This window comes from Ochotona curzoniae, unplaced genomic scaffold (assembly GCF_017591425.1).
Source record: "Ochotona curzoniae isolate NIBS_2020 unplaced genomic scaffold, NIBS_Ocur_1.0 contig_2688, whole genome shotgun sequence".
NCBI lineage: Eukaryota > Metazoa > Chordata > Mammalia > Lagomorpha > Ochotonidae > Ochotona > Ochotona curzoniae.
In genome coordinates, this window is record NW_024465553.1 from 15,377,656 (window position 1) to 15,405,202 (window position 27,547).

Genomic DNA, 27,547 nt, shown 5'->3' on the forward strand with positions numbered 1-27,547 from the left:
ATCAGCGCCTCTGCAGGCAGCCCGGACGAGCTTTTGCTGAGAAGGATGTAATGGGATAAGGACAAAGAAGGTGGATCCCTTTAGACTTGGCTTGTGTTGTCTTAGGATATGTTGGGTACCCACAACTTTCATACCTAGGTCTTGACTCTGAGTCACTTGACATTGTTAGTTTCTCTTGTCATGCTAGGGCACTACTGGTTTTTGCAGCATGAAATCTAATTTTAGAGTGGTTGTAAAGAAGACTGGTGGTCTTTTTAAAATTATGAATTCATCCATTTTATGATGCAGTTGCATGGGCTCTGGGATTTCACCTCCCCAAGACTTGTGGTCTTTTGACTTAATTCTGAAATGCTTTCTTGACCGTGCCCTCATTTCTCATACTTTGGCCAGCAGTTTGAAAAATGGTTGTAGTTTGAAGATCCAACTGAGATCATTCTGGTTCTTTTCAGTTGCTTTGATTTCACAGTTAAAAAGTTAATTTGAAAAAATCTGTGTGTCAGAAGATGTTTGTCCACTGTAGTCAATGAGGCATCTCTGAGCCTTAAACAATGCTGAGGCAACACTTGGTAAATGGATGCTGAATACTTGGATGTTCTCATTATCTGTGTCTACAGCAAAATTTGTGATGGAGGTTTTATAAATTTATTTTTATTTGAGACACAAAGATGGCTGTCCCATCTGCCAGTTGGTTCACCAAGTGCCTGCGACAACCATGGCTGGGCAAGGTCAGAATTAGAATCCCAGGACTCAGTGTGCATCTTAGATATGGGCAGCAGGAACCCAAGCACAGGAGCCATATTACCAGGCCTCCCAGGCTGCATGGTGGCTGGAAGCTGACTGCAATCAGGCACGCTCACAGGGTAGGGCGTATGCCGCACAGCGACTTCACGGCTGCACCAAGCACCCATCCTGTGAATGGGTTCTGACAGCAATGGTTACCTGCTGTTATCATTCCCTTCACCTATGGCTCTGCTGAGTACTTCATCTTGGGCTTGTTAACCCACCATACACCTTCGAGCTTGCCCTGAGCAAAGTAGGTGCCGCAGGAATGATAATTCCTGCTGGGCAACTAGAGGATCAGCAGTGGGATTGGATCAGCTGGAGACCCAGGAACCTGATTTTTATGGCAGGCTCAGAGTTTGCTTTCTTGGGATCTTTCCTACGGCTCCTGTTTCCTGAGAGCAGTTGGTAGTGCGGGAAGCGAAAGCTCTTGGAGCTCTCTGGGGGCTGGGGTGGGTGTTGGGGATGTGAAGGCATGGAGGCGAGTAAAGGACTTGAATCCTCCTCTTGTAGATGAGTCGGACAAAGGGTGATGAGGAAGAATATTGGCATAGCTCCAAGTTCAAGGCTTTCACTTTTGATGATGAAGATGATGAGCTGTCACAGGTAGGTTTTCACCGACAGTTGCTCAGGGTCATGCCTCCCGCACCATGCCACTCCAGAGTTGCTCCTCCACTTACTCCCTGGACCCTTACTTTTGACCATGTCCCCTTTGGGCTCAGACATGTTTTATGTTAGAAAAACTTACATGTAGAACAGGCCTTTGGAAAGTAAAGGGTGCTGGCTTCACTGTGCCTTCATCTTCTTAAGATGACCCAGTACTTTTTTCTTTTCTGCCCAAAACTCCGAAGTTTTATATCCATGTGCTAAAATGTATTGTTTTTGAAAGATTAATTGGATTTCAAGTTTCACCTTTGTCGGGTCTGTTTTATAAACATTTTTGGAACGGTCAGTAAGTTCACCGAGGGTTGCACATCATTACAAATAGTAGGATTAGAATGCTAATGTGGCTTTGATTCTCTCTAACTCTTCTGCTGCTGCTAGACCCTAATGTTAGCTAAACAACTGTTTTTGACAGTTATGTTGTAGGGTAAGTTGAGGAGTGAGAAGTGTAAGGGTGCTGACCATTTTCACATCCTCCTTGCTCAGCCTCCTGGGTTGGAAAGAGGGAGGTAGAAAGTGCTGCCGCCTGAGGGCCCTGCCTTGTGTCCCTGCAGCTGAAGGAATCCAAGCGCGCAGTGAACAGCCTTCGTGACTTCGTGGATGACGACGATGACGACGACCTGGAGCGAGTCAGCTGGAGTGGAGAACCTGTGGGCAGTAAGTGCAAGAAGGCCGAGGAGGCGCTGCTGCTTGGGGCAGGCTCCGCTTGCTAAGGGAGGCTCCCCAACACTAGGCAGGAAAAGAAAAGAGGGGGTACTATTTACAGATGAGCGGACATCTGGGAACGTAATGCCAGAGAAGATACTTGGCGAGGGGTAGCAGTCGTTCCCATGTGACTGTGTGGATCTGCAATCCTAATGCTAATTCTTCCTTCTCTCTCTCTTTTTTTTTTTAAAGATAGTTTGCTAGGGCCCAGCGCAGTAGCCTAGTGAGTGGCAGAAGTCCTCGCCTTGCATGTGCTGGAATCCCATTTGGGTACTGTTTCTAATCCCAGCAGCTCCACTTCCCATCCAGCTCCCTGCTTGTGGCCTGGGAATGCAGTTGAGGACAGCCTAAAGCCTTGAGACCCTGCACCCACGTGGGAGACCTGGAGGAGGCTCTGGTTTTGGATTGGCTCAGCTCCAGCCATTGTGGCCACTTGGGGAGTGAATCAGTGAATGGAAGATCTTCCTCTCTGTCTTTCCTTCTCTCTGTATATCTACCTTTCCAATGAAATAAAAAAATCTTTAGATACATTTGATCTATTTGAAAGACAAAGTGACACAGAATGGTCTTCCTCTGCTGCTTTACTTTACAAATAGACCCAACAGTGGGCACTGGGCCAAGTCAGTACCTGGACCATGGACCCCATTCACGTCACCCACATAGGTGTCAGGGACCCAGGCAGTTGAACTCATAGCAGGGAGCTGGATCGGAAGCAGAGCAGCCAGGACTCAAGCTGACACTCCAGTGCAATGCGCTCATGGCAGGTGGCGCCTTAACCAATGGCACTACAGTGCTGGCCCCGATGCTGGTGCGGCAAAACCTCTTTAAAAATAACAATCTCAAAGGATAGGAGTATTCTATTTAAAGTTATATTTCTTTGCTTTTTTTTTTTTTTAAAGATTTACTTATTTTTACTGGAAAGATATTTATAGAAATGAGAGACAGAGAGAAAAATCTTTTGTCTACTGGCTCACTCCCCAAGTGGCCACAGTGGCTGAAGCTGCGCTGGTCCAAAGCCAGGAGCTAGGAGCCTCTACTGGGTCTTCCACGTGGGTGCAGGGTCCCAAGGCTTTGGGCTGTCCTCAGCTTCTTTCCCAAGCCACAGGCAGGGAGCTAGATGAGAAGTGAAGCAGCCAGTATTAGAACTGGTGCCCATATGGGATTCCAGTATGGGCAAGGCGAGATTTTAGCCACTGAGCTATCGCACCGGGCTCATCTTCTTTGTTTTGTTTAGATTTATTTATTTTATTTGTATTGAAAGGGCAGATAAACAGAGAGAAGGGAAGATAGAGAGGAAGATCTTCCATCCGCTGATAAACTCCCCAAGTGGCCTTAATGGCCAGAGTTGAGCTGATCCAAAGCCAGGAGCCAGGAGTCTCTGGGTCTCCCACGTGGGTGCAGGGCCCCAAGGCTTTGAGCTGTCCTCAACTGCTTTCCCAGGCCACAGATAGGGATCTGGATGGGACGCGAGGCCACCAGGGCTAGAATCAGCACCCATATGAGATCCTGATGCGTTCAAGGCAAGGACTTTGGCTGTTAACGCTATTGTGCTGGACCCTGACCCCATCTTCTTCTTTTTTTTTTCTATTCTTATTTATTTATTTTCTTCTTGGTTATTACTAGACCAAAATGTACGTACATCTTCTAGTTTGTCCTCTGAAGGCTCTGGAATCTTGTGCTAATTCTTGGCTAATTGTTTTAGGCTCCTTCCAGGTGCTTGTTAAAATAACTGATTTCTGGACTTTACTAGGTCTCAGGGCAAGTCTCTGGAGGGTTGGTTGGGGTTGGTTCTCAACTTCTTGTCAGCATTGCAAGTTATTTTAATGTGTAGCTCAGTTGGAGAATTACTGCCTTAAGTGTTGCTAATTGTCAGAACTGGCTTTGCTAGGCACCAAATCTTACTGCCCTGCCATTACAGAGAACCACTTAACCCTTTGCCTTCTATCTGAGCTTCGAGAGAGGTTTAATTTGAAGTGTTTTGGTATATGATTTAAAAATATAAAAAATATTGGAACGGTGATAAGTTTCTGTTTCACAGTGTTCTGAATCTCTCAGGCTCTCAAGGAGCATTTGATATTTACTTTTCATGTGTTCAGCTTAAAAATCTTTCTTCAATTTGGAAATACCTTTAGGATAAATTTACTTTATCCGTATGTTTTCAGTTATTTGCTTAGAAAGCAGAGTGATGGAGGAGAAGAGAGAGATCTTTCATCTCGTGGTTCACTGTCCAAAGCCCTCGACATGCAGGGTTGGTGTAGGTTAAAGCTGAGTACGTGGGCCCCGTCGCTGCCTCCCGGGTGCGTGAACGGGCACCAGGTCTGAAGTACTGAGCAGTCAGGACTTAGCGCTGGCACTCAGACCAGAGATGCATCCCAGGCAGCAGCCTAACGCGCTGTGCTGTAACACCTGCCCAGGAAATGTTGGTTATTCCCCAGTTCACACAAGCAGTAACATGTGGTGATAGTGTTTCTTAGCAGAGTGTAAGCACATTTCTTACTCTGTTACCCTTAACTAGCAGCGTGATATTTACTGAGCGAATTTACCTTCATTTATATAACCAGTGCACTGTTGATGTGCTTTAAATCTTTTCAGTCATTTTTGGTTTAGGTTCCTATCCGTAACCTTAAATTCTGACTATATGAGTAAGTAACAGATGAATTTGTAGAGTGGCATTACTGGCATTGGATCTTTACATCTGAGCTGGCTTTCAGCTCCCTCCCGTCGGGCAGTGTCATCTTGCACTCCCAGCTGCCGTGGGAGGGCTGCGGGTCCTTGCGGACTGACAGCGCATGGATTCCAGAGCCTTTGGATCCTTGTGGTACCCTGCATTGTAGACCAGTGATATCTCATTATTCTTTTAATTCATGATGTTAGTGCTAAGGCTAAGACTGAGCATTTGTTCATCTTTAATGTCATTTGGATTTCCTTTCCTACAGTCCATTTACTCAGGAGTCTGCCCCTGTTTCTGTGGGCAGGTGCTTGATTTTTGTCTGGCTGCCCCATGTTGGCCAAAGCATTAGCATCTCTGGAGAGAAGCTGTGAGAGTTGATTGAATGTTGGATGTCAAGGGTTTGCTTGGGATGAGCATGATTGATTCAGGTTGCACTGTCTCACAGGTATCTCATGGTCCATCAGAGAAACTGCTGGTACTAGTGGGGCCACCCACGAGGAGCGAGAGCAGCTAAAGAGCCGAAACAACTTGTCCTACGCACAGCTACCCAAACCTGCTTCTACCTACTCCTTGAGTAGCTTTTTTAAAGGTAAATAGTTGTGATTAATGGGGAAAGGAAGTCCTCTTTTCTTTTTTCTTCTAAGGTTTATCTCAGGTTTATTTGTTTATTCGAATTTATAAAATACTTGTTTTGGGCTGAGCGCAGTAGCCTAGTGGCAAAAATCTTCACCTTGCGCGCACTGGGATCCCCTATGTGTACTGGTTCATTTTTTTTTTTTTAAAGATTTATTTATTTATTGGAAAGTCAGATATACAGAGAGGAGGAGAGACAGAGAGGAAGCTCTTCTATCCGATGATTCACTCCCCAAGTGAGCGCAATGGCCGATGCTATGCCGATCCGAAGCCAGGATACAGGAACTTCTTCTGGGTATCCCACATGGGTGCAGGATCCCAAAGCCTTGGGCCGTCCTCGACTGCTTTCCCAGGCCACAAGCAGGTAGCTGGATGGGAAGTGGAGCTGCCGGGATTAGAACCGGCACCCATATAGGATCCTGGCGTGTTCAAGGCGAGGACTTTAGCTGCTAGGCTACACCGCCAGGCCCGGGTACTGGTTCTAATCCCAGTGGCCCTGCTTCCCATCCAGGTCCCTGCTTGTGGCCTGGGAGAGCAGTCAAGGATGGCCCAACACCTTGGTAGCCTGTACCTGCGTGAAAGACCTGGAAGAAGTTACTGGCTCCTGGCTTCAGATTGGCTCAGCTCTGGCCATTGGGGCCACTTGGCGAGTAAATCAACGGATGGAAGGTCTTCCTCTCTGTCTCTCCTCCTCTCTATATATTTGACTCTCTGGTAAAAATAAAGAGAGAGAGAAATCTTCACCTACTGTTTGTCCAATTGACCACAGTGACGAGGTCTGGGCCAGACCAAGCCAAGAGCCTCCTCCCAGTCTCCTGGGTGTGTGGGAAGCAGCGGTCTAGGGCTTTGGACCATCCTGCACTGCTTTCCCTGGTACATTAGCAGGGAACTGGATCTTGAGTCGAGCTGCTGACTTGAACTGGTGCCCACATTGGATGCTAGTGCCGGGCCAGGTTTAGCTGGCCTCCTTCTTTCCCTTTCTCTATAAAAATGCTCATGCTATAATTCTCATTTACCCTAGAGGAAAAGGATTACTGGGAGTTTAAAGAATTATCATTAGCTCTGGCAATTAGGTATTAGGAATAAAAACACTCTGAGAAATTCAAGAAAACTGGGATGAATTTCGAGAACATGGTGAATAAAACTGATACTATTTTTTGTCAGGTATTGAAAAAATTTGCCAGAATCAGAGTTCCTTCCTATCTCTTGTGCAGTGTTGTGGGAGCCCTTTCACACTGCTGGTCAGAGTAGGATATGGTTCAGCCACGGTGGGCGCTAGATGGTATAGCCTCACATAAATCAAGCCTGGGCTTACCGCATGATCCAACAGTCCCACTGCTGGGTTAATAGCAGAGAGAACTGAAAGCAAGCAACTTTTTTTTTAAAGATTTATTTGGAAAGCAGAGTGATAGAGAAGGTATCTGTTCCCTGGTTTATGCCCCATCTGGAGCAGCGGGGTGACAGTGACTCAGGCATTTGGGCTGTCTTCACTGCTTCCTCGGCTGTATTAGCAGGGAGCTGGGTTGGAAGTAAAGTAGTTGGGGACTTACAGTACAAGTGGGAGCTCACGCTGTCATGACACAACATCATCTCCTAAAGAAGCAGGGGCTTGGGCCCAGTGCAGCGTGGCCTAGCTGCTAAAGTCCTCTCCTTGAACACACCAGGATCCCATATGGGCGCCAGTTCTAATCCTGGCAGCTCCACTTCCCATCCAGCTCCCTGCTTGTGGCCTGGGAAAGCATTCGAGGATGGCCCAGAGCTTTTCGGCCCTGCACCTGCGTGGGAGACCAGGAAGAGGCTCCTGGCTTCAGATCAGCTCAGCTCAGCTCCAACCATTGTGGTCACTTGAGGGGTGAACTATTGGACAGAAGATGTTCCTCTTTGTCTTTGCTTCTTTCTGTACATATGCCTTTACAATAACAATTAATAAATCTTTAAAGTTCCTAGCTTCAGCCTGGCGCAGTCCTGGATGTTAAGGCCCATTTGGGAGCAGATGATTGGATAAAAGACATGTCTGCCACTCTGCCTTTCAGATGAAGGAGGAAATTTTTAAAGATATTTTTAGTGTCACTTCATATTTCTGAAGGTGAATAAGGGCTTGTTGAAACTGTAGGCTACCATGTTGTCTGGTCAGGGTCTGTACATGCTGTGTCCTTCACCATGTGCGGATGGCTCTGGCACCTGTTCACCTCTTTTTCTTGTCTTCTTTACTTTTAGGTAGAACCAGACCTGGAAGTTTCCAGTCCCTTTCTGATGGTAGGCACTGAACCCTCTTCTCTTGGTTGTCGTGCTTAATGCCACTGGTTGGAGGTGCAGTCAGTAGAGGTGTGACTAGATAAACTGTCTTCTGATCAGTGATCATTATTCAAGAAAATTTCTGGGACTAGTGAGAAGTTGGAAATTATTGTAGCTTCAGGGGTAAGGAATTACTTGCAGGGATGTTGTCTCTGGGAAGAACTGAAATCTGTTCGTTTTTTCCATAGAGATAGCGTGGGAAACTACAAGTTACAGAAAGAAATGTGTTAGAGGGATATACTAGAGAAAAAGGAGGCCTAGAAACAGGACTCACGGTGGCCTCTTGAAGCTGCTGTCTTCTTTTTCAGCTCTGTCGGACCCGCCTGCAAAAAGCTATGCTCCAGAGCTGGGAAGACCCAAGGGGGAGTACAGGGTGAGTTGTAGTTTACCCTGGGATGACGCTGTGGAACGTGTGTTGGCATACGTTGTCTTGCCTGATCTTCCCAACTCTTTGAGCAAGTATTATCTGATCCCCTTACAGATAAGAAAGCTGGGTTTCTAAGCCTGAAGGCTTGCCTGTGGTCTTGGACTTCGGATGGGTGGAACTTGGCCTCAGAGACCCGATCCTTGTATATTCTTACTCATGCTGCCTCCACATTACTGTTAAAGGCTGATAATTTGCAATTTAGTGATCATGATTAGTATCTGGAAGTTTGGTGGCGCTGCAGTTCCCATGAAGTATATAAAAAAGCACATTGACTCATAAGGAGAAAAGAAAACATGTTCTAAAAATCAGAAAAGGAACCTGTCTCATGCTTGCCTCGCCTGCTGGCCCAGAGCAGCTTGATGGGGTCTCAGCATACTTTTCTAATCACATCTAGAGGTTCGAAGCTTGAACCAGTAGGTTTAGGGTTACTGATTTATGTCGATTAGCTTATCCTCCTTTGATCCAGTTCCTCCCGTTATTCAGCAGAGCATCCCAGATATTCCTTTCTCTCCCCCTCTGTAAACACATCTCTCATAAGGACAGAGACTTGGAATGTGAGGTGAGGAGCTGGGAATTCTGCTCAGTCTGAGCCCGTGGCTGGCTGAGATTTGTGTGTTCCTCCCATTCCAGGACTACAGCAATGACTGGAGCCCCAGCGACACGGTGCGACGCCTCCACAAGGGAAAGGTGAAGCCCCAGATGGACACCTTCCTGGAGCCTTGGGGAAGCTTGGACGCAGAGGGGGCAATTCTTGACTTCTCTTCTCAGTTCCCATTTGTTAAATGAAGTGAATTTCAGAAAGAAAAAATTGAAAGCTACAAAATTTCAGATTCTCCAAGGTTTATCAGTGTTTCTTAGCTGGAGTAGTAAGGAAACAGTGATAGATGAGTGAAAAATACACTGAAGATTTATTATTAATATTTTTTTTATTGGAAAGGCAGATTTACAGAGAGAAGCAGAGATAAACATCCTCCATTTGCTGATTCACTCCCCAAATGGCTGAATCAGCCAGAGCTGAACTGATCTGAAGCCAGGAGCCAAGAGCTTCTTCCAGGTCTCGCATGTGAATGCAGGGTCCCAAGGCTTTGAGCCATCTTTGACTGCTTTTCCAAGCCATAAGCAGAGAGCTGGATGGGAAGCAGGGCTGCCAGGATTAGAACTGAGGCCCATATGGGGTCCCAGTGTGTTTAAGGTAAGGACTTTAGCCGCTGGGCCACCACACTGTTCCTAAAAGCACTATTAACAACATGAATTCCGCCAGGAATAAGATAGAAAACCCACCAGAAAAATTGGCACAAGGGCCAATATTGTGTCACAACAATTAAGTTACAGCTTGTGTGCCAATAAACCCATACTTGCATATTGTTGGTTAAAGTTCTGTCGATCCTACTTAATAGTCCAACTTCCTGCTAATATGCTTGGGAAAGCAGAGGAAGTACTTGGGGCAGACCATACAGAGTGCTTGGCTCCTGGCTTTGACAGTCTAGCCTGGAATGCTGTGGCCATTTGGGGAGTTGAACCAAATGATAGATCTCTCTCTTTCTTACTCTCCTTCTCTCTCTGTTGCTCTGTCTTTCAAATAAATAAATACTTAAAATTTTGGCATAACATTTAAAGAGACATATCATAAAATAAATAAATAAATGGCTAAAAGCACTTAAAAAGATGGCCAACATTATAGTTATGAATCACATTTGAATTGAAACCATGGGCTATCGTTATACAGCCACTGGAACAACTAAATATAAAAGAATGATTGTAGCGGCTGTTGGGAAGATGTAGAGGAACCGGAGTCTCATACACTGCTAATGAATGTGAAATAGTAAAAGTACTTTGGAAAAATCATTTGGCCATTTCTTATAAACGTAAACATGCACTTACCATGCAGCCCCGCGGTTCTGCTCCTGAACACTTACGTCCCAAGATACACTAAAAGCAGTGTCTATACAAACACTTACACACAGGTGTTCATAGCAGCCTTATTCATAAGACCCCCAAAAGCGGAAATCAGCATATGCCCATAAGGTAAATTATTAAAAAAAAAAAGTAACACATCTGTACAATGGGAAACAGTTGGACAAAAACTGCTGACACCAGAACACATGATTTCATCTCAGAAGGCATTGGTTGAAAAGCTAAGTTAGGTAAAGCAGAGAGTATGTATTATGTAATTTTATTTTTAGAACTTTTGGAAAGAATAAAACTAATGATTGAAAAGAAATGATTGGCTGCCTGGAGATGGAGCTGGGAGAATAGTGTTAATGTCCCAGTGGCCAGGTTATTTTTGGAGTCTTATGGTAGTGGTTATGTGAACATATATACTTGTCAAAACTCACTTGTAACATAAATAGGATAATAGATTTTTAAAAGATTATTTTTATTTGAAAGGCAGGTTTTACATAGGAAGTAGGAGAGAGAGCTAAGCTGATGTGAAGCCAGGATCCAGGAGTTTCTTAGGGATCTCCCATGTTGGTACAAGTTCCTACGGCTTTAGGCCAGCCTCAGCTACTCCCCTAGACTATGATCAAGAAGCTAGATCAAAGTGGAACAGCCAGGACATGAATTAGTGTCCATATGTAATGCTGGCCCTGCAGGCAGACGACTAGCTTGCAATACCACTACCCTAGCCCCGTGGTAGTAGATTTTATTTAATGCAAGTTATGTGTTACTCAGAAAAGAACAAGTCTTCTTTCCCTCCATTGACTTTGTCAGAATTTCAGCACATTAGTGTCTTGTAGGGTTGAAGTAAGAGTTGCAGTATCACAGAATACTGGGAACTGTAATGTAAAGGTAAAGAAACTCCACGGGGAAATTACTTTTGTTGCTACCGCTTCCTCACTATGGTGTTTCATGCCATGATTGTTTGTCTCTGCCAGGTCTGCTCCCTGGAAAGATTCCGCTCCTTGCAGGACAAGCTGCACCTTCTGGAAGAGGCAGTGAGCACGCATGATGGCAACGTCATCACTGCGGTGAGTGGTGGGCTTGTTTTAGTTCCTGGAGAGAATCCATTAAAGCAGACTTTAACATTTTGGCTTAAATGTCAAGTAAGTGATCCTGAATTTCTTCTTGAGCTGTAAGATTTTCAGTAACCTTGTTCCAAGGTTCATCTGGTGGGAGATGTGTTGTGTGTGGCACTCTTGATTGTAAGCAAGAAACAGAAGGTTAGCTACTCCATGTTACTAAATAAATAAATAACCTGCTGGAGAAGGCTGTGGGGACAGCTCGTGTCCGAGCGTGTGTGGGTACAGGCGTGTGGATTCCTGAGACAGGCTGAGTTCCGGTGTCCGCTGTCTGTCCTTCCATGGCACAGATCTGTTGTCTGTGCCTATGACGATTCCTAGAGAGTTGTTGGCCTGGTTCTGAATGGTCAGGCCTTTGTGTCTGTCAGTTCACACATGATCTGTTCTGTTTTCCTCCAGGTTCTGATTTTCCTGAAGAGGACCCTGAGCAAAGGTAAGCACAGTTCCAGGGAAACCTTCCTTGGCAGGTGTCTCCAACACCTGAGAGTGACGTGGGGCCTTTATTCCAGCATCTGCCAGGATCAGATCTGTTTGAGACAGTGGGGTTAGCCCAGGACTTCACATCTCTGTAGACATCCTTTGGGGTGATGAATACAGTAACTACAAAATTCCCTCTGTGTGTTAACAGAGACATGGATGGCTGTGTTGTTTGAGTAACGTGTAGTCCATGCTAACAGCCTGCTGTTCGGATTGATAACTCAAACACTGACTCAGTAGCTGCATGTGTCCTGGACCACAGTCTACTGCTGGTGGATTGAGACATAGGAGTAAATGTTGCTAGTTTCCTCCAGGCTTTCGTGTGAGCCAAGATCCCATTTCACAATTGAGTAACAGCCTCTCATCTCTCTGCCCCTCACTTCTGCTCGGCAGAGATTCTCTTCCGAGAGCTTGAGGTGCGACAGGTTGCGCTGAGACATCTCATTCACTACCTTAAGGAAATAGGGGATCAAAAGCTACTTTTAGACCTCTTCAGGTAAGAACTAATTGGTCTGTAATTTTATAAGTACTTGTTTTAAGGTAGTCCAGAGATTAAAAAAAAAAAAAGACACTGCCTTTTTTCTGAAACAGAAAATATTGAAGCGTGGCAGGGTAGCTACAGTGCGCCACAGCCTGTGACACAGTGACGGTGTAGGAGGGTGGTTAGCAGCCAGGCTCCGGGGTCAGACGTGCCTGGATGAATTACCGGCACTCCCTCCTGGTTTGTAGAGTGACCCTAATTAAGCAAATTAGTCAACTTTGAGGGATATAAAACATAACACATTTTGCATCTATGAGAAGAGTAAAAGTACAATATAGCAGATCTGTTTCTAAGATTGTATTAATAGAAGTGAATTCCTTAATCTTTTGAGAATTTTAAAATCCCTGTGAAATAAAAGTTTAAAAAGTTTATGAAAAATGCATATGATGAAAGAACTGTGTATAGATGGCAACTTTTTTTTGTACAAAATTTAATTTTATTTTTAAAGAACTTTTTTTGGTATTCATATTAATGCCATTCATATTAATTCATGATGCCATTCATATTAATTCATATTAATGCCATTAATATTATTCATATTAGTGCCAGCTTTTCCTTACTTTTATTTAGGTGAAGAAAAATAAAAATAGTGATATGTGATCCACTGTGTGTTTTTATGGGGTGACTGATGGTAGAAGGGAAGGGCTGGTCTTATATTATAGAAGGAAGAAGTTTGAATTGTGTGTTTCCTACAGCAGTTACCCTGTTTTGTAAGGTTATACTGCCGCACATCATAGATAAAAATGCCCTGCCCCCTTCTGCTTTTTCCCAGGTTCCTAGATAGAACAGAAGAACTTGCGGTAAGTGTGGCCTTCATTTCAGATGGGGACTTAACAGAAATCTCTGCCGAAGCTCAGCTTCTGAGATCCCGGGCCCAGGCACGCTATTGTAAAAACCACCCAGTAAGGATGTCCTCATTCCCAGTCAGGGTCCCTGGGTCAGATTGTCCTCTCCCACTGATGACTCCAGCTTCCTGCCAACCCAGGTCCTAGGATATAGCAGTGATGGCAACAAGCAGGTGGGAGACCTGGATGCAGCTCACAGCCCCGGCTTTGGCCCCCCCGCCCAGTCCCGGGTCTTCGGGTATTTCGGGAGTGAACCAACAGATGTGACCTTTCTGTCCTGTTCATTTGCCTCTACGTGTCAGAAAAAAAAAAAATAGGAGCCCAAACTGAAGTGTTTCTTTTTTTGATATTAATTATACCTAGAAGATGGACTGGGCACAGTAGCCTAGTGGCTAAAGTCCTCACCTTTATCTGCCAGGATCCCATATGGGCGCTGGTTCATGTCCTGGCAGCCCCGCTTCTTATCTATCTACTTGCTCCTGGCCTGGGAAAGCAGTCAGCAATGGCCCAAAGCCTTGGGACCCTGCACCCACAGGGAAAACCTGGAGGAAAGTCCTGGCTCCTAACCTCAGATTGTATTGGCTCAGCTGCGGCTGTTGTGGCCGCTTGGAAATGAATCAGCGGATGGAAGGTCTTTTTCTCTGTCTCTCCTTCTGTCTGTAAATCTTTTTTAAAAAGGTACATTTTGGCCTCCAGCTCAATGGCCTCTTCTGGTTCTTCCATGCAAGTGTAGGATCCCAAGGCTTGGCATCCTTGACTGCCTTCCCAGGTCACAAGCAGGGAGCTGGGTAGGCAGTAGAGCAGCTGGTACATGAACCAGCACCCATATGGGATTCTGATGGATGCAAGGCAAGACTGTAGCCATGAGGCTATTGCAATGGACATTCACTCTTTTTTTTTTTTCAGATTTATTTATTGATTTGATAGATTGACCCATAGATAGATAGAGTGAGAGGGAATCTTTCATTCACTGATTCACTTCCCACCTGGCTGCAACAGCCATGCAGGCCATCCTGGTCACACATTGGTAGTAGGGGTCTAAATACTTGGATTATTGTCGGAGGCCAGCTCCAGCCGAGTTCAGAGAAGGGTGTGTGGCATCGGCGAAAAGAAAAGACACAGACACTGTCACTTGGTGCCTATGTAACAGCTCAAGAAGTTGTCCTTTGTATTTACTCAGAGACATCACACGCCTCTGCATAATAGTTTGATTGTTCTATCTTTACTTCATGACTAACTGGGTATGCACAGATGTTTGATTATTTTATTTTTTACTTCATGGTCAACCAGGTGCTCTTAAAGATAATTCTGTAAGTTACCGTAATTATTTTCTTCAAAGCAAGCCATTGTTCATTCTTTGCTAGTAGCCATTGAGTGACAGCCAGGACTCCAAGGCCAAGGCACATGCGATTACCTGCTAAGCAGTAATACATTCCTACTACATTTCTATTTCCACAACTTGCCCATCATTTAATGAGAGAAATATGTTACAAGGGAAAAAACTTAAAAATCCAAGACAAAAGTTTCAAATATTAAGTCCCCCTACAATTACAGGCTCTACAATCCCATAAACAATCAAACAATAATTAAAAACACATCTCTATAATATTAATAAAGGCATTCTTTAATTCCTGTAGCCAAAAATTATATAAGAGGCTAAAACAGCTACATTTCCTATTCTCCAAAGAAATTGCAGAAATAGGATAGCCTTTAAGGTCACAGTAACTGTATTTGTTGCTATAGTAGTTTCAACTCATACTCCCATCAGCTTCACTAATATTTAGGAGATTTATCAAGCCCTTTTCCAGAAGGTGTGCTACATGTCTGGGCCAGATTCTGAGGCAATGGTTAGGCACACAATAAGGTGTCCAGAAATGACATGGGCTTAATTGTGCTCCTATGTGTAAATTGTTAAAGGCCCACTCACCAAGACATTATCACCGACATTAACTCCCAAGCTCACGTCGGTTGCAAAAACCATCTCACATGGGCAAACAGCAATGCCTCAGTAGGTTACCTAGTGGGGTGATTGAGTGTCCATGCAAAAGTGGGTGAGACTACATCAAGGTGGTTGGAGAGACATCCGCTGGGCATTGCTAAACAGCTGGAAGCTCCTTTGTGCCTTGGCAAACAGGGGAGCTGTTCTATTCACATCTTCGTGTCATCCACACCCACTGCATGAACCATAGTAGATTATCACTCATGGCCTTTCCAGGCACATAAGCAGGAAGCTGGGTTAAAATTGGAGGCATAATGTCACAGCCAGTGGTTTTACTTGCTATACAACACTAGCCTGTTTTTTGTCTCCTTAAATAAGATTTCCTAAACAGGGCCCAGTGTGGTGGCCTAGTGGCAAGTCATTGCCTTGAACGCGCCAGGATCCCATATGGGTGCCAGTTCTGATCTTGGTGACTCCACTTCCCATCCAGCTCCATGCTTGTGGCCTGGGAGCAGTAGAGGACGGCCCAAAGCTTTGGGGCCCTGCACCTGTGTAGGAGACCTGGAGGAGTTTCCTGGCTCGTGGCTTTGAATTGGCGCAGCACAAGCCATTGTGGTCACTTGGGGAGTGAATCATCGGATGGAAGATCTTCCTCTCTGTATCTCCTCCTCTCTGTATATCTGATTTTGCAATAAAAGATAAGTAAATCTTAAAAAAAATTATATAAAAGATTTCCTAAACAGGATTTTTTTGTAATGGACTGAATTTAGTAACAAAGTTCACTTCCTAAAGATTAACTTTTTAAATATCTGGAATGTTTTATATAATATATTTTACAAAGGAAGGTAATTGCTATGTTTTATAATTTACTAATTTACTTTTTTTTTTAAGATCTTCTGTCTGTTGATTCACTCCCCAAGGTGCCTTAATGGCTGGAGCTGAGCTGATCTGAAGCCAGGAGCTTCTTCTGGGTCTCCCACATGGTGCAGGGTCCCAAGGCTTTGGGCCATCCTTGACTGCCTTCCTAGGCTACAAGCAGAGAGCTGGATGGGAATCAGGACCTAGCAGGATTAAAGCCGGTTTCCGTTTGGGATCCCGGTGTGTTCAAGGCAATGGCTTTAGCTGCTAGGTACCACCCTGGGCCCAATTTACTTTTTTCTATATGTCTACAGTTATCCACTGTCCTTGATAAAGCTATTTCATTCTAATATTCATGCTAATTTGTGTAATTTCTATTATATCAATCTATTTAGCACCCTTTTTTAAAAGATATTTTTTATTTGAAAGACAGATTTGCAGAGAGAAGGGGAGATAGAAAGCCCTTGCATACGCTGGTTCACTCCCCAAGTGTCCACAGAGGCTGGAGCTGAGCCAATCCAAAGTCAGAAGCCAGGAGCTTTTTCCGATCTCTCATGGGGGTGTGGGGTCCTAAAGCTTTAGGTCATCCTTGACTGCTTTCCCAGACCACAGGCAGGGGACTAGAAGGGTAGTGGAGCAGCAGGGATATGAACCCACAGCCATATGGAATCCCAGTGTGTGCAAGGCAAGGACTTTAGCCACTAGGCTACAATACATACTCACCATTTGTTTTTTAATTCTTAGAATGTTTTAAGTAATTATAAAATTACGGTTTCACAATAATCACTAATTACATTAATTTAACTTTTGTATTAGGCATGTTTTTGGGGTTTTTTTAGAATTCCATGATAGAAAATATGAAGTGTTTTTTTTTTTTTTTTTAGTGTTTGCCAGTGAATGTGAATCAACATGATACCCCTGTTCTTGTTATCTATGATGTTAATGTTAGACAATTTCATAATTATAGTATCATTGATTATATCCTTGGTCAAAAACACAAGCTTATCTTTGAGTTAGACGGTTAGCATTTTTAGCATTTTAGAAACTAATGCTGAAGGAAAATATCCAGATTGGGTTAAATACTGAGTGTAAAACTTTTCAGGGAAGAGCTAGATACATATTCTTAGTACTTCATTACAGATGAGCACTGAGAGAATTTCGTATAGTGTTGTAATATTCTGTATTTGTGCTAATGTGGAAGTTACTAAGGACCTGGATTTTTTACTTAAACAACCAAAAAGTGGTTACCAAACTGGACAGTGCTGGTTTCAAATCACTGTGTACTCTTCCAACACAAAAGCATCCATACCCAGGAGGAATTCCTGAGAATGAGATGTTTGATTTTTTTACATGGAAAGTCCACTTACTCAGCAACCTGTCTCTCAAGGAACCCAAGCAACTCAAAAGCCTCTCTGTTTCTTGTAGCTGTCCCATTATCGAGAACATTTGAGCATTCAGGACCCTGACAAACGAAAAGAATTTCTTAAGACGTGCATTGGGTGAGTATAGGGGCGAAGAGTTGTAAGTACTAAGACCTGTATCTAGAAGGATTGAATATATTCGAAGGTGAAACAGGAGGAGAAGGCTAGTAATGAACCATTAAGTGTCCCTGAAGGGCATTTCATGTGCTGGTTCCCAAACACCAGCCTCCAACACAGAGTTCTCATTGGCTGGTGTTAAACTGAGAAAAAATGAAGAGAGTGTAGGGAGGTTTTTTTTTTTTTTTTCCTATAACTAAATTTATTTAATATGAAAGATTGTATTTTATTCTGGGATTTTGTCTACATCTGTTAGTTTCTTTTAATATTTATTTATTGTTATTAAAAGTCAGGTTTACAGAGCGAATGAAAGAGAGAAACATCCTCCATCCGCTGGTTCACTCCCCAAGTGGCCACAATGGCCAGAGCTGAGCCTATCTGAAGCCAGGAGCTAGGAGCTTCTCCCAGGTTTCCTGTGTGAGTGCAGGGTCCCAAGATCCTGGACAGTGTCCACTGTCCTCCCAGGCTGCAGTCAGGGAGCTGGAAGAGACGTGGAGCAGCCAGGTTTCAAACCAGCACCCGTATGGAATCCCTGTGTATGGAAGGCAAGGACATTAGACACTAGACTGCCATCCTGGGCCCGTTCTATTTTTTTTAAAAAATGAGTTGTAATTTTTTAAAAAAAGATTTATTTATTTATTGGAAAATCAGTTACACAGAGAGGAGGAGAGACAGAGGAAGATCTTCCGTCCGATGATTCACTCCCAAGTGAGCACAACGGCCGATGCTATGCCAATCCGAAGCCAGGATCAAGGAACTTCCTCCGGGTTTCCCACACGGGTGCAGGTTCCCAAAGCTTTGGGCCGTCCTCGACTGCTTTCCCAGGCCACAAGCAGGTAGCTAGATGGGAAGTGGAGCTGCCGGGATTAGAACCGGCGCCCATATGGGATCCCGTTGCATTCAAGGTGAGGACTTTAGCCGCTAGGCCACGCTGCTGGGCCCGGGTTGTAATTTTTTTAAATGACCTTAGGTCATGCAATAATAAATAGGTGGCAATACATTATGAACTGATACTCCAAAGTCCAAAAGGCACCAGTCCAGTGCAAACAATCATCTAGATATAAATTTTTAAGATTTATTTGTGTATATGAAAGGCAGTTATACTGTGTGAGAGAGATCTTTCATCCTCTACTTCAGTCTCCAGATGGCCACAGGGCTGGGCCAGGCTGAAGCCAGGAGCCTGGAACTTCAAGCAGGTTTCCTATAGGTGCAGTGACCCAAACACTTGGGCCTTCTTCCTGTGCTCTCCCAGTCACACTAGCAAGAAACTGCATTGGAAATGGAGCAGCCAGGATGCCAGCGGGCACCTGTAAGAGATGCCACCAGCACAGGTGGAAGCTTGACATACTGGCCACAATACATACCTCCCATTTTTTTTTAATATTTATTTACTTTTATTGGAAAGGCAGATATACGGAGAGGAGGGAAGACAGAGAGGAAAATCTTCCATCCACTGATAAACTCCCCAAGTGGCCTTTTTTTTTTTTAAGATTTATTTTATTTTTATTACAAAGTCAGATATACAGAGAAGAAGAGAAATAGAGAGGAGGATCTTCTGTCCGATGATTCACTCCCCAAGTGAGCGCAATGGCCGGTGCTGTGCCATTCTGAAGCCAGGAGCCAGGAACTTTCTCCAGGTCTCCACAAGCAGGGAGCTGGATGGGAAGTGGAGTTGCCAGGATTAGAACCAACGCCCATATGGGATCCTGGTGTGTTCAAGGCGAGGACTTTAGCCACTAGGCCATGCCGCTGAGCCCTCCCCAAGTGGCCTTAATGGCCAGAGTTGAGCTGATCCAAAGCCAGGAGCCAGGAGTCTCATCTGGGTCTCCCTTGTGGTTGCAAGGTCCCAAGGCTTTGGGCTGTCCTCAACTGCTTTCCCAGGCCACAAATAGGGAGCTGGATGGGAAGCGAGGCCATCGGGATTAGAATGGGTGCCGATATGAGATCTTGATGCATTCAAGGCAAGGACTTTAGCTGATTGATCAGTGAACTCAGAGTTGACAGTCTAGATTCTATTTCTGATCTTACTCATTGACTTAATGTTCTTCAGCTTCTTTGTGTGTGAAAGCAACTTGATCATGTGTAGTTTTAAACATGGGACCCTTGACATTGGCAGAGATCTTCACCAGCCTACACATGTGCCAGCCACAAAGCCATGTAATCCTGTTTATCTTTAGTGTTCTGCAATACAAACTGCCTGACAAAGGTACATGCCAATGAAGTTGATTAAGCGGCGATCCAAAGCTCCCAACTTCACCAAGATGTGGATGTTGGATGGTTGGCTAGTTGCAGCTTTGTGACTCTTTAGTCAAAGAAGTCCCACGCCAGCTCCCCAGGATTCATATTCATTCTGCAGCAGGATTGATCATGGGTACATGTAGCCTGTGAACTTTTGGGATCTCTCTTGAATTAGGAAAATCCATAATACAAGCAAAAGATCTGTTTTGTGCTTGCTTTCTCTGCCATTAGGAGCCGCTCTCATGGCAGGTTAGATGTGGGTAGCATTTTGAACTTACTATGCGTACATGAGTGATTTGGTTTAATTGGATCTGTTTCCTGTCTGACCCTGTGCCAGCTTGCCGTTTTCAGCCGAAGATTCTGCACACATTAAAGACCATTACACACTCCTGGAACGGCAGATCATTATTGAGGTTAGACACCTCACCTCTGTTTCCTGTTTCCCTGTCTGGGCTTGGTCCATTCAGCCTCTGGTTTATTGTTTCAGTGTGTAAACCCTGTCATTTTCTTTATACCATAGCCCCCTGCCCCATTGATCCTAGCCATCCATTTCCTTCTTAACCTGCTGTTAACCTGAAATTATTTCTCCATCCTCCCAAATCTTCATCATCACTTCTCTCCATCATCATCACTTCTCTAGCCTCTTCATGGATTTTAAACTCCTCTGGAGTTACCCTAGCTCATTTCTTCTCACCTTTGCTTCATGTCTGGAATGGGAAAAAGAATTGCTATGTTATTAAAGCTTTTTTTCTGGCCTCTCCTCTGTGGACATCGTGTTTTCTTTTCTCCCCCTTGGCTCACTCCACACAGGCAAATGACCGACACCTGGAATCCGCAGGACAGACTGAAATTTTCCGAAAGCATCCCCGCAAGGCTTCCATCCTCAACATGCCGCTGGTGACGACACTCTTCTACTCCTGCTTCTATCACTACACCGAGGCAGAGGTACGAGCACAGGACGAGGGAGACCCCACAGGCTCTCACTGCAGGACACAGTTCACATCCAGGATTGGGTGTACTCTACTAACTAGCTGTGCCCGTACTTCACAGTAATCCACCCAAAAGTTCCTCTGGCTCTTAGCAAGGTGGAGCCAAGAGGAAAAATGGAGTAGTCAGGGTTTATATGGTTTGGTGAACCAGCACACTAGCGTAGCATGTTGATCTGTTACTGGTGGCAGACTGTGTCAAAGTCCTTGATTTCAGAAGGATTGGCGTGGCATAGCATGGAGCAGCGGGGTGTCAGGTCGCTGCAGATGCATTTTGAAACAGATTTTTAAAAAGATCTTTGGATTAAATAGTCACAGGCAGATATTTCCTCCTACTAGAGTCAGAAAGTCAGAGCAAGTACCATGTGGATTAATCCAGTTCTTTAGATTATAGTGCTGCCTTATTAGATTGATGGATATTTTCTTTTATTTCTGAGTGAAATGGTTACAGAGTGACATATAAAAGTCTTGTCATGAAAAAGAGAAGTGTGAGATTGGGCAGGAGATGGCAAGGTCACTCCCACTGCGCTTTCTTTTTCATTTTTGTTCTAGGGCACTTTCAGCAGCCCTGCCAACCTAAAGAAGACCTTCAAGGTGGGTGTGAATTGGCCAGTGTTTTACAACAGTTTATAAGTTTCACGAATTTGTCAGTGCTTTATGAAAATAGGGAGTAGATGTTGCCCTGTAACTCTGTAATGGTAGATCCTTCGATAGTCGAGTTACAGGTAGAAAGGAGTGAGTCTCTGAGGGAGGAGAGAGGACAATGGGTGAAGGGCTTATAGCAGTGCTGGATTTGGGAATTAGGGACTTGTCTTTTTAAAACATTTCTCAGGCACCTCTCTGTGTTTTTCTTGATCTCTACACTCTAGATCCCAGACAAACAGTATGTGCTGACGGCTCTGGCTGCCCGTGCTAAGCTTCGAGCCTGGCAGGACATAGATGCCCTCTTCACCACAAAGGTGGGTGCAGGTGGTGCTGCAGAGAAAAGGATCACCACACCATTTCGTAACTTCCGTTTACCCATTTACATTTTTCTTCCAAGTTGTTTTCCAAAATTTCAAGCCTAAAAAAAGTTGAAAAAATAGTGTAATAAGCCCCCTCTGTCCATGCCTTCTTCAGTAATTTATTAACATTTTTGCCAGATTAGCTCTCTTTTTTTCTATCCACATGGTATTTTTTTTCCCCTGAATTATTTAACGGTAAATTACAGACACTGGGACATTGGAATTTCCCCCCCTTACACACTTAGTGTATTTCCCAGTTAGTGTATTTTTTCGTGGTAATAAAGTACAATAATATTACCATATATAGTCCATATTTAATTCTTTATAGCTGTTTTTATATTTCCTGTCAGGATCCAGTCAAGGATTTTACATTGCATTTGTTGTCATGTCTCTACTGTTTCACATTAAAACAATTAAAAAAAAAAAAACGATTGGAAAGGCAGAACAACAGAGAGAGAGAGCTGGGAATTCCATCTGGATCTCCTGTGAGTGGCAGGGTCCAAGCACTTGAGCCATTAAACTGCCTGACAAGGCCCATTAGCAGGACATTGGATGGGAGGCTGAGCAGCAGGAGACTCAACCAGCAGGCTGTCCAAGCAGTGACCTACAATTTGAACCACAGCACCTACTCCTCAGTTTTGTTTTAAGGATTTGTTTTTAAAGGCAGAGTTAGCAAAGAGGGAGAGAGGATGTAAGAGAGATCTCCCATTTGGTTCCTTCCTCAATTAGTCACAATGGCAGTTCTGGGCCAGGCCAAAGCAGGAGTCAGGAGCTGCTTCTGGGTTCACGTGGGTGCCTGAGTACTTGGGTCATCTTTCCTTGCTTTTCCAGGCACATTTAGCAGGTAGTTGACTGTGAAGTGCAGCAGCTGGAAGTTGAACCGGTACCAACATGGGCTGCCTTGCGTGGCTTAACCCCTTATGCCACAATGCTGGCCCCCTAAGAATTTAATTCTTGGGCCCAGCGGCATGGCCTGGCAGCTAAAGTCCTCACCTTGAACGCGCTGGGATCCCATATGGGCGCTGGTTCAGATCCCAGCAACTCCACTTCCCACCCTGCTTGTGGCCTGGGAAAGCAGTCGAGGATGGCCCAGTGCTTTGGGATCCTGCACCTATGTAGGAGACCTGGAGGAATTTCCTGGCTCCTGGCTCTGGATCGGCACAGCACTGGCTGTTGGCGCTCACTTGGGGAGTGAATCATCGGACAGAAGATCTTCCTCTCTGTCTCTCCTCCTCTCTGTATATCTGACTTTGTAATAAAAATAAATAAATCTTTAAAAAAAAAGAATTTAATTCTTACCTTTAACTTTTTTTCCCCTAGCCTCTCAAGTCCCTTGGCTTTCCTGGAAGTTCATTTCTCATCATTTCTATAAGTCTTACCCTCCTTTCTCTACCCTGCTTCCGTTTATTCTGGTCTGACCCTAAAACAGAGATTAACTCAGAGTATGTTCCAGATGTCTGTCCTACTGCTGCCCATCTTCCCTTTTCAGAACTGGCTGGGTTATACCAAGAAGAGAGCACCCATTGGCTTCCATCGAGTTGTGGAAATTCTACATAAAAACAATGCTCCTGTCCAGGTAATGGTTCCTTAAAAAATTAGGAGGGAGCAGAATACTCCAAGAGGCCTAGATTTTATTGACACTAGTCTGTGACGAGAGTCCTTTCCTGTTCTGCTTTTCCCTAAAAGATAGCACAAGGGCTTCCCGGGGTCTTTCTGCTTGTAGAAGGAAGCCAGACTTTTTGTGTTTTGACTGAGTAGTAGTGATGTGCAGTCCAGATGGTACAAAAGGAGGTCTTGGAGGAAGGTTGTGTGCGAGCCTCGGGCACAGTACTGATTCAGAGCTGGACCATGGCCATCACTGGCATGTGTATCTCGCTCTAGGAGGAGGAGGAAGAAAGTGCACCTTCTCTCTTAGGCAGCATGGAAGTCCTGCCTGGTGTCTCAGCATGTCCCATTGCAGAACCTGCCCTGTGGTTGATGATGGGAGGGAACCATACATGTCCAGTGGACATCTTCATGTTTAGCCTTCTCAAGGATTTGTTCTACTTTATAGGGCTCTGTGCTTTATGGGTCAGGGAATTATTAATCAGAATGACCTTCTCCCACAGGTGCTACAGGAATACATCAATCTAGTGGAAGATGTAGACACAAAGTTGAACCTAGCCACCAAGTTCAAGTGCCATGATGTCGTCATTGATGTGAGTCCTTGTGAGAAACCTGAGTTATATGCTCAGAGGGGAGTGAGTGTTCACAGCATCCTCTGGCCTAGATCCTGGGGTATTGCCGTCAGCTGGATGGATGAGATCGTCTGCTAAGAGGTAGTTTGGTGACCAGCACTCCTGCAATATTTTCTCAGCATTTTGGTTTCTATGTACTTTTAGAACTTGTACTCTGAGAATTCGTATCAAATACTGTATGAGCTCAGACATTAAGTTCTTTGGACAGTTTTTTAAAAAAGATTTATTTGAAACGCAGAGTTACACACTCTCTCTCTCTCTCTCTCTCTCTCTCTCTCTCTCTCTCTTTCTCTCTCTCTCTCTCTCTCTCTCTCTGTCTCTCTCTCTTAGAGAGAGATCTGTCCGTTGGCTGACTCCCTAAATAGCTGCAAGAGCCAGAGCTGGGCCAGACCAAAGCCCAGAGCCTGAAACTTCACTCAGGCCTCACACACTGTGGCTTAGGCCCAATCCCGTGGCCGTCTTTCATTGCCCTCACGTGCACATTAACGAGGGAGCTAGATAGGAAATGGAGCAGCTGAAACTCAAACCGGTGCTGAGAGGAGATGCCAGCATTCCTATCAGCAGCTTAGCACAGCGCATGCGCACAATGTTGGCCCCTCTGTGAGTACTTTTCTGTCTCTCTGAGTTCTTTCTCACACACATGCGTTATCCCACTCTTGACTCTTAGTCCCTATCAGCTTTGAGTCAAAGAGATAGTGACAAAAACAAATAGTGTCTCGTGAAGAAGGCTCACTGTCGGTTGTATTTGTTGTTGATTTTTGCTTTGCAGACGTGCCGGGAACTGAAGGACCGTCAGCAGTTGGTGGCTTACAGGAGTAAGGTCGATAAGGGATCTGCAGAGGAGCAGAAGATCGAGGCCATCCTCAGCAGCGTGGTGAGCAGCATGAGCTGATCCCTAAGCAGTCTCACGAGAGCGCCCGTGCATCAGGCCTGGGCAGGATGGCAGTTAGCCCAACCTCGTGCAGATAAGGCCCGCTGGTCGAGGAGGGGCCAGATGTACTGCTGTGAGCAGCAAAAACTATTCTGAAATCTGGGACAGCAAAAGTATAATTTGAAACCTCAGTCCTGGGTTGAACTTTCATTCTGTGCTCATTAAGCTGTCTCATGGGGCACTAAGTACTGGAAAAAATATTAAAAAGTTCTAGCTTCAGAATTTCCAGGATATTCATCACCAGGGAGACATATGACCTACCTGTTGGAAATAAGAAGTGGATGAAATAGACTTCAGCTCTTTGAGAAACATAGCTGGTTGATCTGTCATCGCATGAAATTATTAAGTTTTTTGTTAACATGGAACTCAATTTCCTCTTGGGTATTTCTGGACTGCACTGGGATCATCTGTAGCTAGTAAATCCTAAGGAAGGCAGAGTCAGGGTAGGTGCCTTGTATTTGTCATCCTGTAAAATATGGAATAGGTATTTAATGCATCCCACTTACTAAGAAAAGATTTACTGGGACATTGTTTAGCCTAGCCATTAAGACTTATGTTGAGACACCCGCCTCCCATTTGGAATTCCTGGGTTCAGGAACTGGCCCCAGCTCCTGGCTGCAGCTTCCCGCCACTGCAGACCCTTGGAGGGACTGTGATGCCTTCAGTACATAGGTTCCTGCCACCCATGTGCGAGATGGGGATTGAAGTGCTGGCTGTGGCTTTGGCCCAGGAAATCCTGGCTATTGTGGTATTTGGAGAACAAACTGGAAGAAGTAGTATTACTCTGTCTCTCCGCTCCTTACCCGTCTTAAATATTTTTAAAAATCTTCTGAGATTCTTTTTTCTGTTCTTTTCCTAAAAAGAATTTTTTTTTCTTACATCTTCACATTTTTCCATTTGAGAGGCAGAGGTGCTGTTTACTGATTAACTCCAGGGTCACTGATGACGAGGGTCTGCACTGGCAAGAAGCTGGGTAGGCGTCAGATCCAGGCGTGAAACCCAGGCACTGTGATGTGGCACGTGGGTACCTTAGTTCACATTTCAGATATGCTGAACCGCTGTCTTTCCTTTTCCTTTCTCTTTCATTACTAAGCGATGGGCTTGTTTTGTTGTATTCCTACTGCCTTTCTTTAGAGAAAAGTAGAAACTGATCACATCCCTTCACTATCTGATCTTTCCACAGCAAATTCGATGGAAGAATTAAGTAGCATTAGTTACCCTGAAACTGGCCTTGCTTCTTCATTCCCTGCTTGTGAAGACAGACATAGCTCCTCTTGGAGTGAGCAGCACCATCACATCTCATGGAGCTGTCAGCAGGCAGTGCCTGCTGCTCCCAGGACAGAAACCAGCACCTGGGCATGGGGAGCTGCAGATTGACTTGCTGTCCGAGGGACATCACCCAAGAGCCAGGCTTCGGCTCATGAGAAAGATTCTCTCCACCTGGTGCTCATGTGAAGGTGGGAGTGATTTGTGAGTTGGGCCTGTGTTGGGCTAAGATTTCTCCTGATCTGAGAAAGATGACTGCTCCAGAAAGGAAGTCACCCAGACTAAGAGGTACAGATGCCAACAAGGTGGCCACTGCATTCCACTCAGCCAACTGGAATCCAGGACTTGGTGCTGGACATTGGCAGCTCTGCTCTGAATGAATGACTGTACCTTCCAAGGAAAATCATAAGCACAGCCAGTGGGGACCCTCACACCAGGCTGCTAGTCCTCCATAGGTGAAAGCCATTGCCCGGCAGGCTGTGTCTGCTCTCTGCCCAAAAGCAGAGTTCATCTCTCACCTGCCCACTGAGATGACCTCTTTTGTTTCTCTATTTCTGTCCCAAGCCCCTAATCTGAGATTCTACAGTGCTAAAGAGTTCTTAGGGCAGAACTCTTACTGTTTCATCACAAGTTTCCCCTGGGCGAAACTCAGCAGCGCCTCTTGGAATATTTAGATGGAGATTTTATTCTCACAATCGGCTATGGAGAGAATATTCTATAATGGGACTGTCTTCTGGGTGACTGACTTGGGTCTTCCTGACATGCCTGGACTCCTAATAAAGCGGTTGCTTCCTTGGAGTCTTCTCTTCCCTGTTGTTTTGTGCAGAATGGTGAAAGTATTGCTCAATTTCTTGGGACCCTTACAGGTCTGCCTCAGTGATTGCATTAACCAGTCTAGCCTCTCGTGACGGGTTGCGGAGTCACGGTGCCTCTGGCCAAACAGGGCTGCATGGTTAGCAAAGAGCACTGAGCCAGAAGAGAAAAGGCCTACCTTTTCTCACTGCTCTCACTAACAAGCTGAGTGGTGTTGGGTGAGTCTCCTTTTCTGTTTGGACCTATTGTATGCAATATGAAGGCATGGTTATGTCAGAGCTCGGAGGACTCTGTACCTGTGGGAAGAGTAGAGAGAGAAAGAGCTTCTATCCACTGGTTTTCTCCCTATGGCTAGAACATCCAGGGCTGGGCCAATCAAAAATAAGGAGCCTGAAGTTCCATCCAGGTCTCCCATGTGGATGACAGGGGCCCAAGCACATGGATTATTTTCCACTGCTTTCCCAGGCACCTTAGCAGGGAGCTGTATTGGAAGTGGAACAACCAGGATTCGAACCAGCACTCATATGGGATGCTGACATTGCAAGCAGCAGTTTAATACACATCATTATAATGTCAGCCCCCAGACTCTAGCTTCTGCTCTTCCACTTTAACTCTAGGTAGCTTCATAGTTTATTTCCTGAACATCCTTGCTGTCGGATGCATAATTTAATTTGCTAGAT

General features: G+C 44.9%; 1 protein-coding gene across 4 annotated transcripts in view; it reads left to right on the forward strand.

Annotated features, from left to right (window-relative positions):
• VIPAS39 (VPS33B interacting protein, apical-basolateral polarity regulator, spe-39 homolog) overlaps positions 1–27,547 on the forward strand; it is a 33,495-nt gene that overhangs the window by 1,739 nt on the left and 4,209 nt on the right. For 2 of the 4 annotated variants that reach the window (XR_005883326.1, XM_040975237.1), the window contains exons 2-19: positions 1,294–1,386; positions 1,998–2,100; positions 5,265–5,408; positions 7,670–7,708; positions 8,056–8,120; positions 8,805–8,861; positions 11,051–11,143; positions 11,594–11,627; positions 12,065–12,167; positions 12,985–13,012; positions 17,280–17,353; positions 19,968–20,043; positions 20,441–20,575; positions 21,169–21,210; positions 21,486–21,575; positions 23,110–23,196; positions 23,729–23,818; positions 24,627–24,731. Coding sequence is in view for 2 of the 4 variants with exons in the window: in XM_040975237.1 (XP_040831171.1) it covers positions 1,294–1,386; positions 1,998–2,100; positions 5,265–5,408; positions 7,670–7,708; positions 8,056–8,120; positions 8,805–8,861; positions 11,051–11,143; positions 11,594–11,627; positions 12,065–12,167; positions 12,985–13,012; positions 17,280–17,353; positions 19,968–20,043; positions 20,441–20,575; positions 21,169–21,210; positions 21,486–21,575; positions 23,110–23,196; positions 23,729–23,818; positions 24,627–24,731 (1,458 nt within the window). In the remaining 2 variants the exon portion in view is untranslated. Of the gene's footprint in view, positions 1–1,293; positions 1,387–1,997; positions 2,101–5,264; positions 5,409–7,669; positions 7,709–8,055; positions 8,121–8,804; positions 8,862–11,050; positions 11,144–11,593; positions 11,628–12,064; positions 12,168–12,984; positions 13,013–17,279; positions 17,354–19,967; positions 20,044–20,440; positions 20,576–21,168; positions 21,211–21,485; positions 21,576–23,109; positions 23,197–23,728; positions 23,819–24,626; positions 24,732–25,971; positions 26,853–27,547 lie in introns of those variants that run through there. The other 2 variants (XR_005883327.1, XM_040975238.1) reach the window with 2 other exon arrangements.